The sequence below is a fragment of the Nycticebus coucang genome, chromosome 6 (assembly GCF_027406575.1).
Source record: "Nycticebus coucang isolate mNycCou1 chromosome 6, mNycCou1.pri, whole genome shotgun sequence".
NCBI lineage: Eukaryota > Metazoa > Chordata > Mammalia > Primates > Lorisidae > Nycticebus > Nycticebus coucang.
The window spans coordinates 77061471-77081276 of record NC_069785.1 but is presented as its reverse complement, the minus strand read 5'-3'; the positions used below and the strand labels follow the sequence as shown (position 1 = coordinate 77081276).

Sequence of the window (19806 nt, the reverse complement as noted above, 5' to 3'; positions counted from 1 at the left end):
GCTGGCTCAGGAGCAGGAGAAGAGCTGCCCCAGGGGCTAGGTGGTCCCAGGACTGAGCTTGAGGGGAAGTGGTGAGTAGGCCTGTTTGTTCTTGGGAGCCTATCTGCACACTGCAGCCACCTAGAAAGGGCATGCTACCAGGACTGTCTGAGGCACTGTGGAGCCAGGTGGTGTCACAAGCTACTTTGTCGTGAGCAACGTCAGTTCCTAAAGTACAGTCAGAGTCAGCACACCCTACACAGTCACCTCCTCATTAGTCTTGTCAGAGTGTTTCTGTTTTCCTCAGCCAGGCAGGAAGACTAAGACCAGGAAAGGCTGTTAGCTGGTAACAGTGGAGAAATTGGTTCCTAGGACTTCTGGCTGTGGGCCCAGGAGTTGGCCCCCCAGTGGTTTTTCTCAGGGCCTGGTAACTTGGGGGATGGGGTGGCTTCCTGCTCTATCACCTGAACCCCCAGTAGCTCCTCTGGAGGGGTCACTCACTGGCTGTTCTGTGATGATGGAGTTTGAGGGGTATCTGGAGCCATTGTCTTGCTCCTGCAGCCGTATGGCCAAGTCCTGCTTCTCACGTGCCCAGCGTCGAGCTGAGTCCTCTAACTGTAGACAAAGAGAAGGACAATTGGAGGCCCAGTGGGCAGCAAGCCACATCCCTGACAGCTGTGGACAATGTAGGCTTGACACCTTCCCAAGAGACCTCTGGGGTACCAGGGGTGAGGGTGAGAGGCCAAATAATAAGACAGTCTAAAACACAAATGAGTCTTCTCTGCATTCCAACAATGTATTGAGCCCTTATCTTGAGTTCACACTGACTTTGGTCATAGACTGAGCCTGACTCTGCTCACATACTGACCCCCAATCCTACTCAGACACTGAAGGTTGACCCTGCTCACGCACTGACCCCTAATCCTCCTCAGACACTGAAGCTTGACCCTGCTCGCGCACTGACCCCCGATCCTCCTCAGACACTGAAGCTTGACCCTGCTCACACACTGAGCCCTGATCCTACTCAGACTGAGCCTTGACTCTGATCACACACTGAGCACTGATCTTTGTCACAACTGTACAGTGAGCCTGGCCCAGCCTGATCCACCCTTGTACCTCACCCACCTGGCTCTCTAGGGACAGGATCCGGCTTTGAGCTCGTTCCAGTTTGGCCAGGAGGTTAAACTTGTCTGAGGAACTGCTGAGGATATCCTGTGGGCAAAGCAGAATTCACAAATGGGCCCTGCTGGGGGCTGCTGGACGTGTGAGGTCAGGAAACCATACGGTGTTGAGGGTGAGACCAGCTTTCTGGTGCGGAGTCTCAGACTCAGGCTCTTCCTGAAGTTCAGAATGTGCTTTTGCCACAGCTGTTTCCCTGCAGAGATTTGGGTGCGTGAAGTTTTTACCATATCTTATTTTAAAAATGTAAAATGCATCCGGGAGCTCCCTCTAGTGCACAGAAAGGAACCTTGAACTGGAGGTCTCTGTGGAGCAAGGATGCCCAGCCCTCACACTTTACCTGGATGTCATGCATCAGGTGTGTTTCCAGGTAGAACTCACCTCCCGTGAATCTGGGGTACAGAGAAAACTGTGCTGTGCCCCTGCCCTGCTCACTCCTCTCTAATTCCAAATGTTTTTGTTTTGGGGTCTATGTAAAGCAGGGGGCACTGTAGCTGCCTCAGAAGTGGGGTGGGGTCTGGGCATTTCTGGGTTCTGGGACACCCACCTGTGTGGGAAGGGTGTCTGTGCACTTGGAGTGGCCTGGGCCATCTGTCTCTTGCAGCCTCTCTGCCAAGTCTCCTCCTGCTCCCAACTCCCCGGGGTCCACCTGGGATGGGGGAAAAGGGCTCTCCAAAGTTGCACCAACCCCAGGAAATGCCTCAGAAGGTAGTTCTGAGAGACCTGTGTGGGATCCAGGTAGAGGCCAGCCAGGTGACAAAAAGGGTCAGGGTTCAGGCATCAAGGGTCAGTTAGGGGTTGGCTTTCTCCTAGGAATGAAGGTAAAGGTGACACTCTTGCGTTCCCGCAGAGGAAAAAAGCAAGGCCTAAGTGCTCAGATTCCAGGAGACTCCAGCCAGATTGGAGACCCTGGGAAGCCGAGTTCCCAGTCTAGCTCTTGAACTTAGATTGTGCTGTGGGTGATTGCTGGGCACCCAGTGACTGGCACAGGCAGCCCAAGCCAAGCCTGTACCAGTGGCTCTTACCGGCAGGGACTGCTGCTGCAGAATGATGGGGGCTGACTGGTGGCGGTTCTTATCCAGCTCTGCCCGCAGCCTTGAGTTTTCTGCCAGCAGCACTGAGTAAAGGTCGCCTGGCAGGTTCTCTCCTGTAGAACCCAGGGGAAGGCCAGAGCCTGAGAGCATAGGTAGGGCTGCAGATAAGGCCACAGATGTCGGTGAGATGGGCTTTCCGGCCTCTATGGCCCTGCCCTGATTTGCCCAGCATTTTGCTCCCATCTGCCCCCATCTGTTTCCAAGCCTTCAGTGTCTCCCTACTGCCAGTGGGATCAGGTCCACTCTCCTCAGGCTGTCCTTCTAGGCTTGACCTTTTGCCTTTTTGGTCTCTCACCTAGACTCCTGGATGACCTCAGTGTTCCTAAAAGGCTGGCTCAGATTTCTATCAATAAAGACCTTTAGGACCCTCCACACCCCCTCCCTGAAGACTGAGCACAGGGCTGGCCACACAGGGGACCATGGCAAGGCTGCACAGGTGGGTTTCCAGAAATCCCTTGCGTTGCGTTGGGCTGATAAGGTGGCACCTGGTTCTTTCTGCTTATCAGAGCTTATCAGTGGCTTTGGTTAACATCAATGGTGGGGGGAACAAGTCATTGATGTAATCAAAGTATGTCTGTTCATTTGCAGAGGCAGAAGCTTTGAAGGTATGAGGAGAAGGGCAAATAATTGGAAGCATCCTGGAGTTAGAAGGTGGGAACTGCTGCCTGGGGAAGTGCCTCTGTGCTTGCTCTAGTGTACAGGGCGCCTCCTTTAAGCCTGGCTCACACACTGTGTCCCAACTGTGCCTTGAAGGGTTTCCAGGGAAGGAGAGAGCCCAAGGGACACCTCTGGAAGTCTCAGTGCCTGAAGGAGCATGCACAGAGCAGCACAATTCTGGGTCTCTCTGATCTGCAGTGGGCCCCCTTTGCAGATTCTCCCGAAGCTAGGTGGCTCTGGGAAGGCAGGGCCTCCTAGGGAGAGCAGAGCTGGGGCACAGACTCACTCACTTCGGGGAGCGGATGCACCCATGTTGGGCTTGCCTTGCAGCCTGCTGGGAGGCGGGGGCTCCATCCTCTCCCGCAGCCTGTCCTCCAGCACCCGCTCCATCTTCTCGATCACCTGGAGGGCAGGGCAGAGACTGGGCTGGCGGGGGGGGGCCATACCCTGCTTGTCATTGGTGGGCCTCTGGGGGTGGCCCCTCTGGCACCTGCCTTCTCCTGGTGCCTCACGGTGTCCTCCAGCGCCTTCATCTTCTGCAGCTTGTCCTGGTACCGTTTGAGCAGAGCAGCCTGTGGCTGCTGAGCCTGGTACAGAAGGAGCAGCTCCTTCTCTCGATCATTCTTCTGCAAGGGAGCAGGGACAAATGGATTGCCCGGGGGTCCTGCTTGGCCCTTGAGGTCCACCCAGGCCCCTCTGCTGAGTCCTCCACTTGGCTGGGCACCCTCCCCTCTCCCTGCTGTCCCTCCTGCTCCTAGGAACTTCTCCCAACACCGCCCACTTTCGCCCCCTTTGCCCGCCCCAGTCCCGGCTCACTCGAATCAGCTCGTTCTGCAGATGCTGCACCTTGTCCCTCAGTTTCTTCATGTCCATCTCTCTCAGCAGCAGTTTCTGCTTCATGGACACTGTTGGGGTGGGGGTGGGGGTTGGTGAGACAGCTCAAATTGCCAATTAGTGGGGAGAAGGCAGGGGGCTCTTAGCCCTGGGGCTTGAGACAGAACTGCATTCTCTGTCTCCCATCCCTGAGAGGGCCTGAGTCCAGATGCATGCACATCTGGGAAAAGCTCCTCGCCACCCACCACACAATCCAGAGCCCAGGTCCAGGCAGGGAGCTGGATGCCCTTGGTGGTCTCACCCAGACTCTGGGCCTCCTGGGCTGTGCCCTCCTCCTCTTCTGCCTCCAGCTCGGTCAGTTGGCTCCGCAGCGTGCGGTTCTCCCCCTCCAGCATGCTGGCATGTTTCTGCAGCGACAGGATGTCCTCTGCCATCTTCTTCATGGCCCGCCGGTAGTTGTTCAACTCCTGTGGAGCCCAGAGCCCAGGGCTGAGACCTCTGTCCCATAGGAGCCCCTATCCCACATATTCACCCACACTTGAAAGCTGGAGGGTTCCCCCCAAGGCCTACAAGTGGACTGAGCCCACACTATGCCCCTGAGTCTTAGCAAGTCTCTGGAGGGTGGTTGTGACGAACTGGGTTCTCACCCCCCACCCAGCCAGGACAGGGCAGCTGCACTAATCTTCCCTCCCAGGGACCACAGCATGTACTGTGATACCAGCAGAGGGGGACCCAGGGCCCAGATGCCAGGGGAGAAAGCCTTTGGGCAACAGAATCCCAAGTCTAAGGCTCTTTGCCTTCTCCCCTTTCCATTCTCTTCTTCTGGTTCCTTTTTCCCTACATCACTGAAAGCCTAGGGAAGAACCTCTCAGACATCCCCCTGAATGCAATTTGGGAGTTCACATCAGCCTCCACTCCCCCGCCAGCCCAGCGGTCAGCGAAGGACCCATAGTGGGCCCAGGAGACCCAGGTAAGGACTCAGGGTGGAGTTTGGGATCCAGCTACATGATGTGGGTTGCAAGGTGGGGGCTGGAAGCTGCACTCAGTCTTCAGATTAGCAGTAACAATTATCTAGCATCTGAGGCTCACTGAGCATTTACTATGTTCCCGGGCTGCTTCTAAATGTTTTTTGTGCCCTCCCTCAGTCCTCACAACAAACCTATGAGGACAGGTACTACAGTCATCCCCACTTATCGATGGGATCAAGACTCAGAGAAGTGAATAACTTGTTTAGTTATAAGACTAATGAGTGACAGAGTCAGGATCTGAAATCCAGGTCTGCTGGGCCATCAGCCTGTGTTATTAAGCATTAGTCCTGCCACGATGCCCTCACACGTGGACACTTCACAATGTGATGAGAAGTGATAAAAGCAAGTTGCAAAAACGGACTAGCTGTGTAATACTCATTTTGGAAAAAAATTCATGTCTGCTCATACACATGCTATACATAGGAAAATTAATTTGCTATATATATGTGCATTTGTTTTATAATCAGAAATTACAAACATTTCATGAAGAGTTTCTTAAATCTAAATAGCACAATAGAAAAGGGAATCCCAAACATGAATCCAGAAAGATTTGGGTAGAGGAGGTGGCGGCAGGAGCTGGGATATGGGAGACTGTGGAAGCAGGGAAGTAAAATTTGCTGAGTCCTGGTGGCCTTGGGCTTCTTGAAGCTGTGGGAGGCCTCGCACATGGGGGAGGGGACTCATGCCCCCAGGAAGCAGAGCTCTGTCCCCAGATCCCATCCCGACCCCATGCTGACTGTGGATGTGGCCTGGCTCCCCTGCCACTGCCTGCCACCTGCTGCACGGCAGGCCTTGGCTTCTAAAGGAGAGGTCCCCAGACAATAGGGCCTCATCAGATACCACTTGTCATCTGTCACTGTCTAGCCTTCTGGCTGGACTCCTTCAAACTGGTGCCTGTGCCAGGTCCATCTCTCAGCATCTGCCCCAGTTGAGCTCCAAGTCTTGGCTCCTCTAGATCTGCCCATCCGGTGTCCTTGGACTGCACCATTAACTGAGACTCAGTCCAGAGACCACACACACACACACACACACACACACACACACGCAGGGCCCCTGCCCAGGCAGGTATAATTTGGAGGATACTGTTCTCATCCCAACCCATTTATGCTCTACTGGCTGCTTTAGTCATCAGGTCAGATGCCTTCCTCTTCCTCCTTGCTGCCCCCCTAGACTCCTTCTCCTCTTTTGCTGTGCTCAGGACCTTCAATTTACGGCAGCCCATGACTGATCAGGGGTTGAGGGGCCCAGCAGCCTGGCTGGAGAGAAAGCCCATGATATTTTGACAAAGGAAATTTGTTCCCTTTTTCTTCAGCTTGGTTCAAACTCTTATCATGTCTGCTCTGGACAATTATAGTAGCATCCAAATGGGCTTCTTGGCTTCTAGGTTTATCTCCTGGAGAAAAACATACACACGTTCAAGGATGCTCATTGCAGCCCAGTTTGTGGTCTTATACCAAGGGCATAGCTGAGTCTCTGGATCCCAGGCAGAGTTACAAAGAATGACCTAGATTTAATTGTGCTAACACAGAGGAATGGCCATATTCTATTGTGAAATGAAATAGCACAGGGCAGATTAATATGATCTCATCTGTAACTGGGGTGTGTGTGTACATGGAGGGCACCACAGGGAAGTGGCTGCAGGCCCTGGGCCTACCCCCTGGGGCTGAATCTGATCACTCTTCTTCTCATTCAGGGGCTTATCCTTTGTAGGATGAGCTCAGGAGTCCTGGGAGCGGTGAGCAGACCCCTGCTATTAACATCCTCCCTTGAAGAGGAAGTAAGCTGGGTCAGGTAGAAAGAAGGAGATGGAGGGAGAGCATGGGGTCACTGCCTCAGCTAGACGGTCCCTGCTGGACTCCAACCCTCAAAGACTACCCTGGGAGCCTTCCACAGGTCCGTTGCCTCTGCCCTGCAGCCTGGCCACGTTCTGAGAGTGAGGGCTCCCCAGATGGGGGGGCCTGGCACTGGCCCCTTGATCTCCGTCCTGCCAGTGCTCTACATTCACACGAACCTGTGAACATGTCCTCCCTCCTCGGCTCCCCCAACACACAGTCGGGACCTTGGGCAGCACAGCTGGGTTGGGAGGGCAGAGCCTGCAGGTGGGCAGCCCTGACCTCCCCCGCACCCCAGCTCCCCCTCCCAAGGCCATGCTCTGCGTCACAGCCTGGCCTTGGGAACATGCAAGACACTGTGCCCCACATCCCTGTTGTGGTCCTGCCCCACCACTGCCTGCTGGGGGAGGGGCAGGATGCCGGTCCCTACCCTGTCTTGTCTCTGGAGTGTCCTCTAGGGCCACTGACTCCAAAGCCACTGTGACAGCACCTGAGTGCTCACCACCTCCTCCCCACCACCAGGAGCCCGGCTCTCAGAGGCTGCCGAGGTGAGAAATATCAGGTGGTCCTGGGTTCAAATTGTCCCACTGCCACTGAGCACTGGTGGCCTTTGAAGCACCAACACCTCCTCTTTGCCTGTGGTAAGGGGCAGCTGTTCTCTGAGCTTCGGTGCCCTCATCTGTGGAATGGGAAGGTCACCCCAGCTCAAAGGGGGCTGCTGTGGGTGCCGGGGAGTGAGAGGAGGGCCAGACCAGGCCCTGGCACCTCCCTTCCCTGCACCACCCTTTGAGTGGTTTTTTCTTTAAAAATTATTCTTTTTTTTTTTTATTGTTGGGGATTCATTGAGGGTACAATAAGCCAGGTTACATTGATTGCAATTGTTAGGCAAAGTCCCTCTTGCAGTCATGTCTTGCCCCCATAATAAAAATTATTCTTATAATAGCCCTGGGATGATTGTGTGACCACTCTCATTTTACAGAAACTGAGGCTCAGCTTCCATTAAGGAGGAGGGTGGTGATTGTCTTTACAAAAGCCTGAGGAGGGCAATGCAGCTCTGCCCCGATGAACATTTGTGGTGGAATCTGGGCCACCTCATCCACATATGCCTGTGGCTACCACTAACTATTTGACCAGAAGGGCCCTGTACCCTCATTATACAGGTGGGGAAACTGAGGCTGGAAGTGGTGTTCTCAAGGTGGCAGAGACTCAGTATTAGGCCCAGGTTAGAAGCAGCACAATAAACACCATCACTTGCTGAGCACTGTGTGTGCCCGCTCTGGGCCAGGTCTGTGCCATACTGAGCCATGGAGTAGGTGATCTCCCACCTACACTGAGGAGACAGCAATGACATCTGCGACAGAGAGGAGCTTAGAGGAGGTTCTTTCCCAGCCTGGGGATCCAGGAAGGTTTCCTGGAGGTGGTGATAATCTGAGCTGACTCTAGGGGGAAGAGTAGGTGTCACCTATGGGTGGAGAGACCATGCCTGGGCAGAGGAGACACTGGCAAAGGCAGGGAGGCTAGCGTGTGTGTGAGGAGGGCCGAGTGCAGGAGTCAGTGCAGGGGTGTGGCTGCAGAGGCCTCAGAGGCCAGTCTCAGGAGTTGAATGCCATCCTGCAGGCTGCTGAAGGGATTAAGCTGGGGTGGGAGGTGGTGACAAGACCCCTCTGGCTGCCCAGCACTGAGGACAGATGGGGGATGGAGGCCCAGAGCTGGAGCTGGCTGAGACTCAAGGGACCTATGCAGCCGCAGGCCAGGCAGACAATGGGGCCCTGAGCAGAGCAAAGAGAGGTGGGGGCAGAGGGAGCAGAGCCTGGGATCTTTGGGTGGAGGAGGTGTGCCCCTGGAGTGGGCAGAGGGGGAGCTGGGTTGAGGAGGAGGGCACACTGGGGCTGAGATACCTGTGGGGCTCTGGGTGGAGGTGGTTGACAGGTGTCCCATGGTGGCCTTGTAGGAGAGAGTGGTGGGAGGGCAGCCCTCAGTGGTGTGACTGGAGTCATGGGAAGGGAGTGGATTTTCAGAGTTGGGGATAAGTTGAAATGAGGAGAGGAGTTTGAGGACAAAGAGTGGTGGGAAGAAGGGCCCTCAAGACCAGGGCAATTGTCAAAGAGGCAGGAGGACAAGAGCGAAAGCTGGCTGGCAAAGCCAACCGAGGTGCAGAGAGCTACAACAGGACAGCTGATCACCTGCTCAGGTCACAGCAGGCTGGGTAATAGAGACAAACTTGCCACTGGAGATAGCCTGAGTAGCCAACAAAACCCACCTTCACAGAAGCATCAAGGAGCTGGTGAGACAGTCGGGAATTATCAGGCAGAGACGGGGGTGGGGGACCATGCAGTGGATACCACACTGCATTGAGAAGAGGGAACCACAGCAAGAGGCAATGCGGGTGAGCCCCCACCCCTTAAGATGAGCAGACTGCCCATACAGCACGGTGCCCTTTCAATAAAGGTAAAAATGTAAAACTAGGCCATAGTGGTCCAAGAGGTATACTTTGGTGATGACAGCTTAAAGAAGCAAAGCAAGGAAGTGAAGCTGGCAGAGAGGTCACCTCCAGGAGAGTAGGGGTATGGCTGGGAGGGGCGCAAGAGGCTCCAGAGTTCCGGAGATGCTCTAGTTCTTTTTTTTTTCTTTCTTTCTTTTTTTTTTATTGTTAAATCATAGCTATGTACATTAGTGCAATCGCCTGTACCCATTCTAAGATGCACCATAGATGTGGCCCCACCCATTACCCTCCCTCCACCAAAACCTCCCCCCTCCCTTCGCCTTCCTTGGCCCTTTCCCCATAGTCTTGTGCTATAGTTGGGTTATAGTCTTCATGTGAAAGTTACAATTTAGCTTCATAGTAGGGCTGAGTACATTGGATACTTTTTCTTCCATTCCTGAGATACTTTGCTAAGAAGAATATGTTCCAGCTCCATCCATGTAAACATGAAAGAGGTAAAGTCTCCATCTTTCTTTAAGGCTGCATAATATTCCATAAAAGTTTTGTAGTAAAATCCCTTGTGTTTTCCAGATATATGATCATATCATCTGCGAAGAGTGAAAGTTTGATCTCTTCTGACCCCATGTGGATACCCTTGATCGCCTTTTCTTCCCTAATTGCAATGGCTAAAACTTCCATTACAATGTTAAAGAGCAATGGAGACAATGGGCAACCTTGCCTGGTTCCTGATCTAAGTGGAAATGATTTCAATTTAACTCCATTCAATATGATATTGGCTGTGGGTTTGCTGTAGATGGCTTCTATTAGTTTAAGAAATGTCCCTTCTATACCAATTTTCTTAAGTGCTCTGATCATGAAGGGATGCTGGATATTATCAAAAGCTTTTTCTGCATCAATTGAAAGAATCATATGGTCTTTATTTTTAAGTTTGTTTATGTGTTGAATTACATTTATAGATTTACGTATATTGAACCAGCCTTGAGACCCTGGGATAAATCTGACTTGGTCATGGTGTATAATTTTTTTGATGTGTTGTTGGATTCTGTTTGTTAGGATCTTATTGAGTATTTTAGCATCTATATTCATTAGTGATATTGGTCTATAATTTTCTTTTCTTGTTGGGTCTTTCCCTGGTTTGGGGATCAAGGTGATGTTTGCTTCATAGAATGTGCTGGGTAATATTCCTTCTTTTTCTATATTTTGGAAGAGGTTTAGTAGTATAGGTACTAGTTCTTCTTTAAATGTTTGGTAGAATTCTGATGTAAAGCCATCTGGTCCTGGGCTTTTCTTTTTAGGGAGATTTTGTATAGTTGAAGCTATTTCAGAACTTGATATAGGCCTGTTCAACATTTCCACTTCGTTCTGGCTAAGTCTTGGTAGGTGGCGTGCTTCCAGGTATTGGTCGATTTCTTTCAGATTTTCATATTTGTGAGAGTAGAGTTTCTTGTAGTATTCGTTAAGGATTTTTTGAATTTCTGAGGGGTCTGTTGTTATTTCATCATTACTATTTCTGATTGATGAAATTAGATATTTTACTCTTTTTTTCCTGGTTAGGTTGGCCAAAGGTTTATCTATTTTATTGATCTTTTCAAAAAACCAGCTTTTGGATTTATTGATCTGTTGTATAATTCTTTTGTTTTTAATTTCATTTAATTCTGCTCTGATTTTGGTTATTTCTTTTTTTTTTTTTTATAGAGACAGAGTCTCACTTTATGGCCCTCGGTAGAGTGCCATGGCATCACACAGCTCACAGCAATGATTTTGGTTATTTCTTTTCTTCTGCTGCGTTTGGGGTTGAAGTGTTCTTCTTTCTCCAGTTGATTGAGATGTTCCATTAAGTTATTGACTTCCTCTCTTTCCGTTTTCTAGAGGAAGGCTTGCAGTGCTATAAATTTCCCTCTTAGGACTGCCTTTGCAGTATCTCAGAGGTTCTGGTAATTAGTGTCTTGATTGTTGTTTTGTTCCAAAAATATGGTGATTTCCTTCTTAATCTCGTCTATAACCCATGTATCCTTCAGCATAAGGTTGTTTAGCTTCCATGTTTTTGTATGGGTATGCCGGTTCCTGTTGTTATTTAGTTCAACTTTTATTCCATGATGGTCTGAGAAGATGCAAGGAATAATTGCTATTTTTTTAAATTTGCTGAGGTTAGATTTGTGGCCTAGGATGTGGTCAATTTTGGAGTATGTTCCGTGGGCTGATGAGAAGAATGTGTATTCAGTTTTTTTGGGATGAAATGTTCTGTAGATGTCTGTTAAGTCCAGATGTTGAATGGTTGAGTTTAAATCTAAAATTTCTTTGCTTAGCTTCTTTTTGGAGGATCGATCCAGGACTGCTAAAGGGGTGTTAAAATCTCCAACTACTATGGAAGTGGAGGAAATTGAGTTGCTCATGTCTGTTAGAGTTTCTCTTATAAATTGAGGTGTGTTCTGGTTGGGTGCATAAGTATTAATAATTGAGATCACATCATATTGAGTATTACCTTTAACAAATATGAAGTGTCCATCCTTATCCTTAATTATTTTGGTTGGTTTAAAGCCCATTGCGTCTGCGAACAGGATTGCAATGCCTGCTTTTTTCTGCTTTCTATTTGCCTGGAATATAGATGACCATCCCTTCACCTTGAGTCTATGTCTGTCTTTTAATGTAAGATGTGATTCTTGGATGCAGCAGATATCTGGCTTGAGTTTTTGCATCCAGTCCGCCAACCTATGCCTCTTTAGAGGACAATTTAAACCATTCACATTAATTGAGAGTATTGATAAGCCTTTCGAGAGACCAGTGGACATTTTTAATCCTTTTGTGACTGTGGAAGTTGGAATTTGATCAAAAATTTTCTGGGTGGGTTTACTTTTGTGGTGGAGAATTACACTGGTCTTTAAGGAGTATAGGTCTAAGAATGTCCTGGAGAGCTGGTTTAGTTGTGGCAAATTTCTTCAACATGTGAATGTTGTTGAAGTATTTAATTTCTCCGTCATAAATGAAGCTCAGTTTAGCTGGGTACAGGATCCTGGGTTGAAAGTTATTTTGTTTTAGGAGATTAAAAGTCGATGACCATCCTCTTCTAGCTTGAAAGGTTTCAGCAGAGAGATCTGCAGTTATTCTGATATTCTTCTCCTTGTAGGTAATGGTTTTCTTTCGTCTGGCAGCTTTCAGAATTTTCTCCTTCATATTAACTTTAGTGAAATTGATTATGATGTGTCTGGGGGATGTCTTATTTGGGTTGAGTCGTGCTGGAGTTCTGAAACTGTCTGCTATCTGAATTTCGGAATCTCTTGGCATGTCTGGAAAGTTCTCCTTCATAATCTCATGGAGAAGAGACTCTGTGCCTGTGAAGCCACTTCGTCACTTTTGGGGATCCCTATAAGACAAATATTGGTTTTCTTCAAATTATCTGAGAGCTCTCTGAGGGAGTGGTCTGTTTTTGCTCTCCATTTCTCTTCTTCTTTGAGGGTTTGGGAGCATTTGAAAGCTTTGTCTTCAATGTCAGAAATCCTTTCTTCTGCTTGCTCCATTCTGTTACTGAGGGATTCTACTGTGTTTCTCAGATCTTTGAGGGATGCAACTTCTTGTCTCAATGTGTCGAAATCTTTGGTCATTTGGTCTTTGAATCCGTTGAATTCTTGAGATAATTTTTGGAATTCTAATTCGATCTTATTTGCTATCCAGATCCTGAATTCAATTTCTGACATCTCAGCTATTTGTTTGTGCATGGGGTCTTGTGCTGTTTCTGCCCCATTGATCCTTGGGGGAGTTGATCTACTCTGATTGTTCATATTGCCAGAGTTTTTCTGTTGATTTCGCCTCATGATTGTTTTTCACCGTTGCCTCTGGCTGTCCTCAGAGTTGGGGAGGTGTCTCTCAAAGATTAGACCCCAGCGGGATCACTCTATTGTTGCTGGATCTTTGTAGGGAGTGACCCTGTGTAGTTCCTCTGGGGCTGCTCTAGCTAGGGAGTTCTGGTTGTGGAAGCAGCTCCGGTTTGTGACACACCCGGATCCAGCAACAGGGCTGGGGGTGGTGCACACGGTTCTGGGAGTGCCAGGCACCCAGTGACTTTGGCACAGAGAGCACAAGGCTTCAGCATTCTCTGGCCAGGAGAAGAGCTCTGCACAGAGGCAGGGAGGATTCCAAAGGGCACGCAGCTACCAGAGTCCCTGTGCAGATGAACGGGCTAGTGTGGAAGCTGGGAGGACACAGGAGGGAGGACACAGGGTTGCGTGGCTCCCGCAGTTCCTGGTCAGGGAATGTGGAGGCCCGGTAGGTGCGGGTCACCTGTCGGGGGTTGCTGCACAGCTCTTATGGAGGTCTGGGTGGAGCCAAGCCCAGGAGTTTGAGGTTGCTATGAGCTGTGACGTCACGGCACTCTACCCAGGGCAACAGCCCAAGGCTCCAGTGTGCCAAAACCGTCTCACTCTGCCCTAAGGATTAAGGCTGTAAGGCAGCTCAGTCCCTGCCTTTAGGCTGCTCAGTCAGTAGGTTACTTTGACCCGCCCGATCCTTGCTCTGAGACCCTGAGGGTGGAGCTTGCTGGGGCAGTTCTTTCACAATGGCTTCTTGAGCCCAGCTCAGTGGCTCAGTCTGGGGCCCCAGACAATGCCCAAAGTTCTCCACACTCCTGCTCAAGCTCTCCCCAAGGCAGTTCAACTGAGTGCCAAGTCCAAGAACACTGAAACAGTTCACATGGAAGGCCTTTCCGGTTTGCAGTCTCACTGCTGCTTATACTTACGGTTGCCGGCGTGATTAGGTCGATGGAACACATGCAACCACTTGCCAGTTTTCCACTGTTTTTGTCCTCCTCTTGGGGTCCAGAAGTCCCTTGCTGGCTCCCTGTATCCTCAAAGGGATGATTATAGGCAGATCCCACCAGCCAGAGATGCCTGGAGTCTTGTCTCCCCAGACTCGCTGTTCCCAGTTGGAGGGAAGCTGTTATTCGGCCACCATCTTTAATCTCTCGATGCTCTAGTTCTTGACCTGGATGGTGCTTTCATGGATGTTTGCTTTATAATAATTGGCTATACAGGCAGTCCTTGAGTCACAAACATCTGACTTATGTATAACTTGCACTTACAAATGGAGGCTATTACACTAAGTTCCCAAGTTATGAATATCCACTGATGTACAACTTACATGGAGGCTATTACAGGTAATGGGTAAATGTACCTGTTCCAACTTACATACAAATTCAATGTAAGAACAAACCTACAGAACCTATTTCATTGGTAACCTGGAGATTGCCTGCATTCTATAATATTGTTCAATGCAAGTCTTTTAAATTGTGACCTGTGACACAATGTTTCTGGGTCACAGTTCATAATTTAAAAGACTTGAAAAAACAAGAGAAGGCTTAGTAACTTCCAGATCTGCAGGGGAGTCCCTGCATGTGGTTGGAGAGGTGGTCTCTGGCAACCTTGGCCAGTGCTCTGAATGCTGGGTTGTGGGCTGAGATCTAAGGGGACTGAGGCTGAGCAGGGACACAGGTAGCTGGGGACAGCATAGAGGAGAGGCATGGTGGTGAGGAGAGAGGATTTATTGGAGAATCAGAAGATAGCAGAGAGGGATGCATGGGGAACAGGGGCTGAAGGCAGATGTGGGGGTGTGGAGTGGGGAAAGAGGCCTGAGACAGGTTGCTCAGTCTGGGGCAGTGTGGGTGGCAAGGCCTGGAGTGGGTGGAGTGGGTGCAGAAGGTTGGTTTGCTGGATGGGGCACACACCCTCTTTTCCTTCTCCTTCCCTGGGCAGCCACCACATCACTGAGTCCCCAGGTGGAAGGATCAGTCGCTGGTGGGCCCAGCTGCCTGCATGTGTTTGCTTTTACAGCCAGCAGAGGGCAGCCTCCTCCCACAGACGTTCCAGCGGCAGCCGCAATAGACTAGGCTGGCCTGAGTACACCACAGCTCCTGTTGTGGCATGAATTGGGCTGTTCTCAGCTCCGGGCACACATATCCTTCCTTCACGGGGTCCACCCTGCCTTCCCTGACCTCTAGCCCTGAAAATCCCAGCTCAGAGGTTCTGATGATGGGGCCAGAGAGGTACAGTGACGTGCTCAAGGTCACATAGCAAATTGTGAACCTCTGCCAGGACCTCTGTCCTGAGCCAGCCCCAGGGAAGACAGTGAGGCTGGTTGGGAAGGACAGGGGCTGGGCACAAAACCCATCTGGAAATAACCCCAACTCTTCCCTGTGACCAGCTACCTTCCTGCTGGCCCAAGACTGAGGAAGCCCAGACTAACCACGTGGGGGAGGGTGAGGCCCACCCCAAAGTCACCTCAGTTGAGGACTCTGACATTGTGGAGTAGACAGGCGCCTACCCTGCTGTGCCTTGGCTGAGTCTCTGAGCCACAAAACTATGGGATGTATTTATAAAAGAAAAAATTATTGTTTTAAACCACATTTTAGGGTAGTTTGTTATGTAACAATAGTAATTGGAACATTCTCCCTTACCTCTCAGACCCCTCTAATGGCTTCCACAGGCCCTCATGATAAATTTTGAACTTCAAAGTGGTCCTTCTCAGCATAACTATGCCTGCTTTCAAAATTTAGCCCCAGCCACTCCACCCGTGGCTCCAGCCTTCTGGGTCCCTTTCCATCTTCAAATCTTACCTACCTCTGCCAAGAAGACTTCCCTGACCCACCCTAGCCTGGTACTCCCTCTTTGACAGGGACCCCTTGCATGCCATGCCCCCCAGCTCCAGGAGACCCTGACAGTAGGGAAGGGCCTCTCTCTCTGTCTGATTTTCTCCAGAAAATCTTTGACCCAGATTCTGCTCCTGCCAGATTTCTTGTCATTGGATTGGCAGGACTCCTGCAGGTCTTCTCAGGATGTCAGAGGCCTGTCTCAGCTAATCTAAGCTCTCCATTACCTTCAAAGGGGATGTCTTTAAAATAAAATGGAAACATCCGACTTGCAAATCAGTGCTGGCCTCCCCCAGGGAACAAGAGCTCAGATCTGAGGGATGAGAGGGAGAGGATGGAGCCTGTGCCTGGAGCTTTGGTGAAAGAGACTGGGATTTGTCCAGAGATAGGCACTCACTGTAGTTAAGCAGCCCCCTTACTCCCAGAAACACTTAGGCCAAAGCCACTGGGTCCCTGGCCCCTCTGTCCTTGGCTGCTGACCACCCAGCCAAGCTCCCTTCCTACCCATTTTGGGACCATGTGACAACAGAATCCATTGGCCACCAGAAGAAGCTTATTTCTTTCCTTCTATTCACTTTTGAATTGTGTCACCACCAGAGGGCAGGCAAGGGAGGACTATGACCCTCTTTGGGTGATGAGGACACTGAGGCAGCAAGGACATGGCCTAGTGAGGGTGGCTGTATTCCAAGACACAAAGGGTACAGGTGGGAAGTTTGGGCAGGGAGGTCTCTGCCATGAGGCTTTGTCCTTGGGGTGGGAGCCTGAAGGAGGCCTGGCACTAGTGGGTTCCTTCTCCATCTGCCAATACCTCAGGGGGCTCCCGACTCCCAGACCCCATTCTGGGCTCTGTCTTGATATATATCTCCCTTCCTCCTCTCTCCAGCAAGGCCTGGCAGCCAGCATTTGCACCAAGACTCAGCTTTGTTGGGGGGTGGGGAGACTTTCAGTAGGAGTACACAAGCTCATGCCCTAGGGGTATAAATCACAGGGGGAGGGGGCTGTGGCAGGGAGAGAGGATGGAGCTTGGCCTTTGAAGCCTAGGTGAGATTTCACTGGACTGGGTTGGGACTGAGCAAAGGCATGGAGGCCAACACGGGCCTGGTGCTTTGGAGGCAGTGAAGAGATCAATCTATGTGGAGAGAGCGGGAGCAGGCCTCGCAGTTTGCACCAGTCACAGAGGCAGTGCGGTGGGTTGAGTGCCAGCCCAGGGATCTCTGCTTTGGGAAAGAGGGCAGTCAGGAGTTGCAGAAGTTTCCAGAACCAGGATGCTGCTCACCCAAGATGTTCGCTCCTGGTTCCCCTCAACTGTCATCTGGGCCTCCCAACTATAACAATTCTGTGCAAATTGCTGCTTAAAACAGAGACCCTGCTCTGTGGAAGCTGCCCTCCTGGAGTGGGAGGCAGTTGCTTCTTTTGTTCAGCCCATAGTAATAGCAAAGAAACAAAAGAAGCGAATTTTCCCTTTCTTTTGTGCCTTTTTTCCTTTCTTGCTGCAGCAGAGATGGTGCCTAGAAAGCTTTTGTGCTTGGCTTGGTGAAGCTCTGAGGGGTGGCGGGACCTTGGCCAGCAGCTGACCCCAGCCTCTGTCTAATTGGCCCCCGCGCTAATTGGGTCTGGGGTGCACAATAGTACCCAGGCTGGGCTGTGGTGGGGGTGGGGCTTCCTGGAAGATGCTGTCTTCCCATTCCCATGTCCCCTCCCAGGTCTTCCTGAACCTTGCTCAACTCTAGGCTCCACTCTGGGCCCTCTTCCTCCAGGAAGACCCCCAGGCCATCCAAGCCCCCCTATCAATCCCTCCTTCTGGGGCATAAGGCTCAGACTCCTGCTTCTGCTGACAGCAGCTTGTCCCAGGGAAGGAGAGGGTTGGGCACTGGGGGAGTGGTGAGGGACAGACTCCATCCCTTGTGCTCTCTCTTTGTCAAAGAGCCCTTCCCCACTGATCACCTTCTGGTTAAAGCTTTGCTACCTCTGGAATGCCCCATGGGAGGTGGGGGAGGAGCCCCGGCTGGGGTCCAGGACCCTGGTTCTGACCTAGCCCCTGCCCACAGCTGTTGTGTGATCTGGAGATAGGCCCTTGCTGGCTCTGTGCCCTTTCATCTGTATGCTGGGGGCACAATCCCTGCTGGGGTTGCACTCTGGGGTTCTGCCACAGTGGAAGAGGAAATGCTTTGGTAACTGGGGTAAGAATGAATGAGGTTATCGCTAACCCAGGCAGCTCTAGCCTGGCCTGAGGCTGAGCTGCTTTCTCTGCCTGCATCACAGCTCTGTACTGCCTGCTCACCAGGCAGCCCAGGCCAGTCTCTTTCTAGGACCTGGGGTTGGACCTCTAAGACACCAGAGGTCAGGCTGGGTTACCAGGAGAAAATAGTCATATTAAGGGATTTTCCCAGAACTCTTTCTTTCTCCTTGCTCTGGGTTCCTGTGTTTGGGCTCAGGGGAGGCCTATCTGGGGCTGGGAGAGCCCCATAGAAGGTTCCTGTGACCATGGACATTTAGGGGCCAATGTCCTGGTCCTCTCCTGCTCCACCCCCCATTGCCACCAGCTTTGGGAATACCTCTGTGGGCTGCCCAGCAGCACAACCAGCACACCTGCCTTCTAAGTGAGCCGACCCATCCTTCCAGAACTAGTGGGTGTGGGGGCAACTTACAGAGTGGCTGTTAACGAGGCCCAAGGCAGCCTTGGGGGCTGGAGGGGGCGGGGACCCTGGCTCCTCCATCTTTACTGCTAGCAGTCCTGTTTCCCAGGATGGGTCCCCAGGGGCTGTTGCTACAACAAGTGCCTGCCTGGTGACTGAGCCCAGCCCTGAGCTGGAAGCAGGCAGGCCCATGGGGCCACTTGCCCTTTGTTCCAGGGTGGGGAACCAGGGTGGGGTGGCTGAGATCAGGCTGGGCTCACTCCTTGGCCAAGGAACCATGAAGAGACAGTAGGGCCGGGGAGGGCCTTGGGGCCCTGCAGAGCTCTGGCCTTCAGATTCCCCTCACTTCAGGCTCAGCTGCCTCTCAGCTATACCTCAGTCTCCTCCCCCCCCCTTTAACTCTCCCCTCTGTTCCATTCTGTGGTGGATTAGCCCATCCCTGTCTCCCCTTTCTCTGCCCCTTAGCCTCATCCTCTGTCGCTGAGTCTCCCTGGTCCTGCTCCTCCATCTCCCCTTGTCCCTCAGGCACTCGGCCACAGCAGCCCAGGCTAGGCTCACAGTGCTCCCTGAGGCTGTACAGTATCTGCCCCCCACCCCGCCCCCACTTCCCATCTCTGCTTTCCTGATGTTTTTGATGAATTCCTTTCCCTTTAGTTCAGTGGAGACATGGGTGGATGTTCTTAAAAGGAACTCACTGGGAAGCAAAGGGAAAACAAACCCAAACAAGCCAGCCCACCACCTGGAAACGTCCTTAGTCATGAAGACAAGCGGTCTGATATAACTGGCCTCAGCCTAAGGCGGCAGAAACCTCTGCCAAGGGCATGAAGGGGTCTGTCTTCCTTTCCCCCACTGAGTTGGGCTCAGCCTGGATGTTCCAGGCCACCTGGGTCCCAAAGCCTTTCCTGATGCCCCACCCTCACCCCAATCTTTATCTATGGAGATGCCTGCCCAGCATTGGGACTTTATAAATATTTTTTTACTTGTTTAATGACCAAATAGATGACTGATAGGATTCTCTGTAGCACAGTAAGAATCCCCACAGACACCTCTGCCTGTTTCAAAATCCCCAACCCCTGCTGCTGGCTGCCTAGCTCAGCACTCTGCATGGGGTGGGGGTCCCTGGCTTCTGTCAGTGTTTTAGGGGGTCCTCCCTCTTCTTATTTGCAGGTGTCATTTTTCACGTAATTCACCTTTTTTTGATAGGGTTTCTTCTTTTGTACAATAGGGATTGGCAGGGGAGTTGGATAAGACAGTCCCCATGCAGCTCATGATTTAGCTGGCCTGGTGGCATGGAGAGTCAGTGGGCTCTGCTGCTAATTAGCTGAATGACTTTGGACAGGTCACCTAACTTCTCTGGGCCTCAGTTTCCTCCTCTGTAAAATGAAGAGCATCACTGCCCATCGCATAGTGTTGTCAGGGGATCAAATGAGCTTGTGGGCATAAAGTTCTGAGCATGGTGCCTGGCACATAAGAGGAGCTCCGGAAATACT

The 19806-nt window shown here is 51.3% G+C and overlaps 1 protein-coding gene across 1 annotated transcript; it reads right to left on the bottom strand.

Annotated features, from left to right (window-relative positions):
* Positions 1–396: 396 nt before the first annotated feature.
* LOC128588000 (coiled-coil domain-containing protein 33-like) lies at positions 397–18430 on the bottom strand. Its single transcript, XM_053594559.1, has 9 exons — positions 18329–18430; positions 4045–4210; positions 3726–3814; positions 3404–3535; positions 3200–3311; positions 2184–2350; positions 1706–1807; positions 1105–1191; positions 397–594 (listed from the first exon to the last, which is right to left on the bottom strand). Exons 1-9 carry the CDS (start codon positions 18395–18397, stop codon positions 397–399), a joined length of 1122 nt encoding a protein of 373 aa, XP_053450534.1. The 5' UTR covers positions 18398–18430.
* Between the last annotated feature and the right edge of the window lie 1376 nt (positions 18431–19806).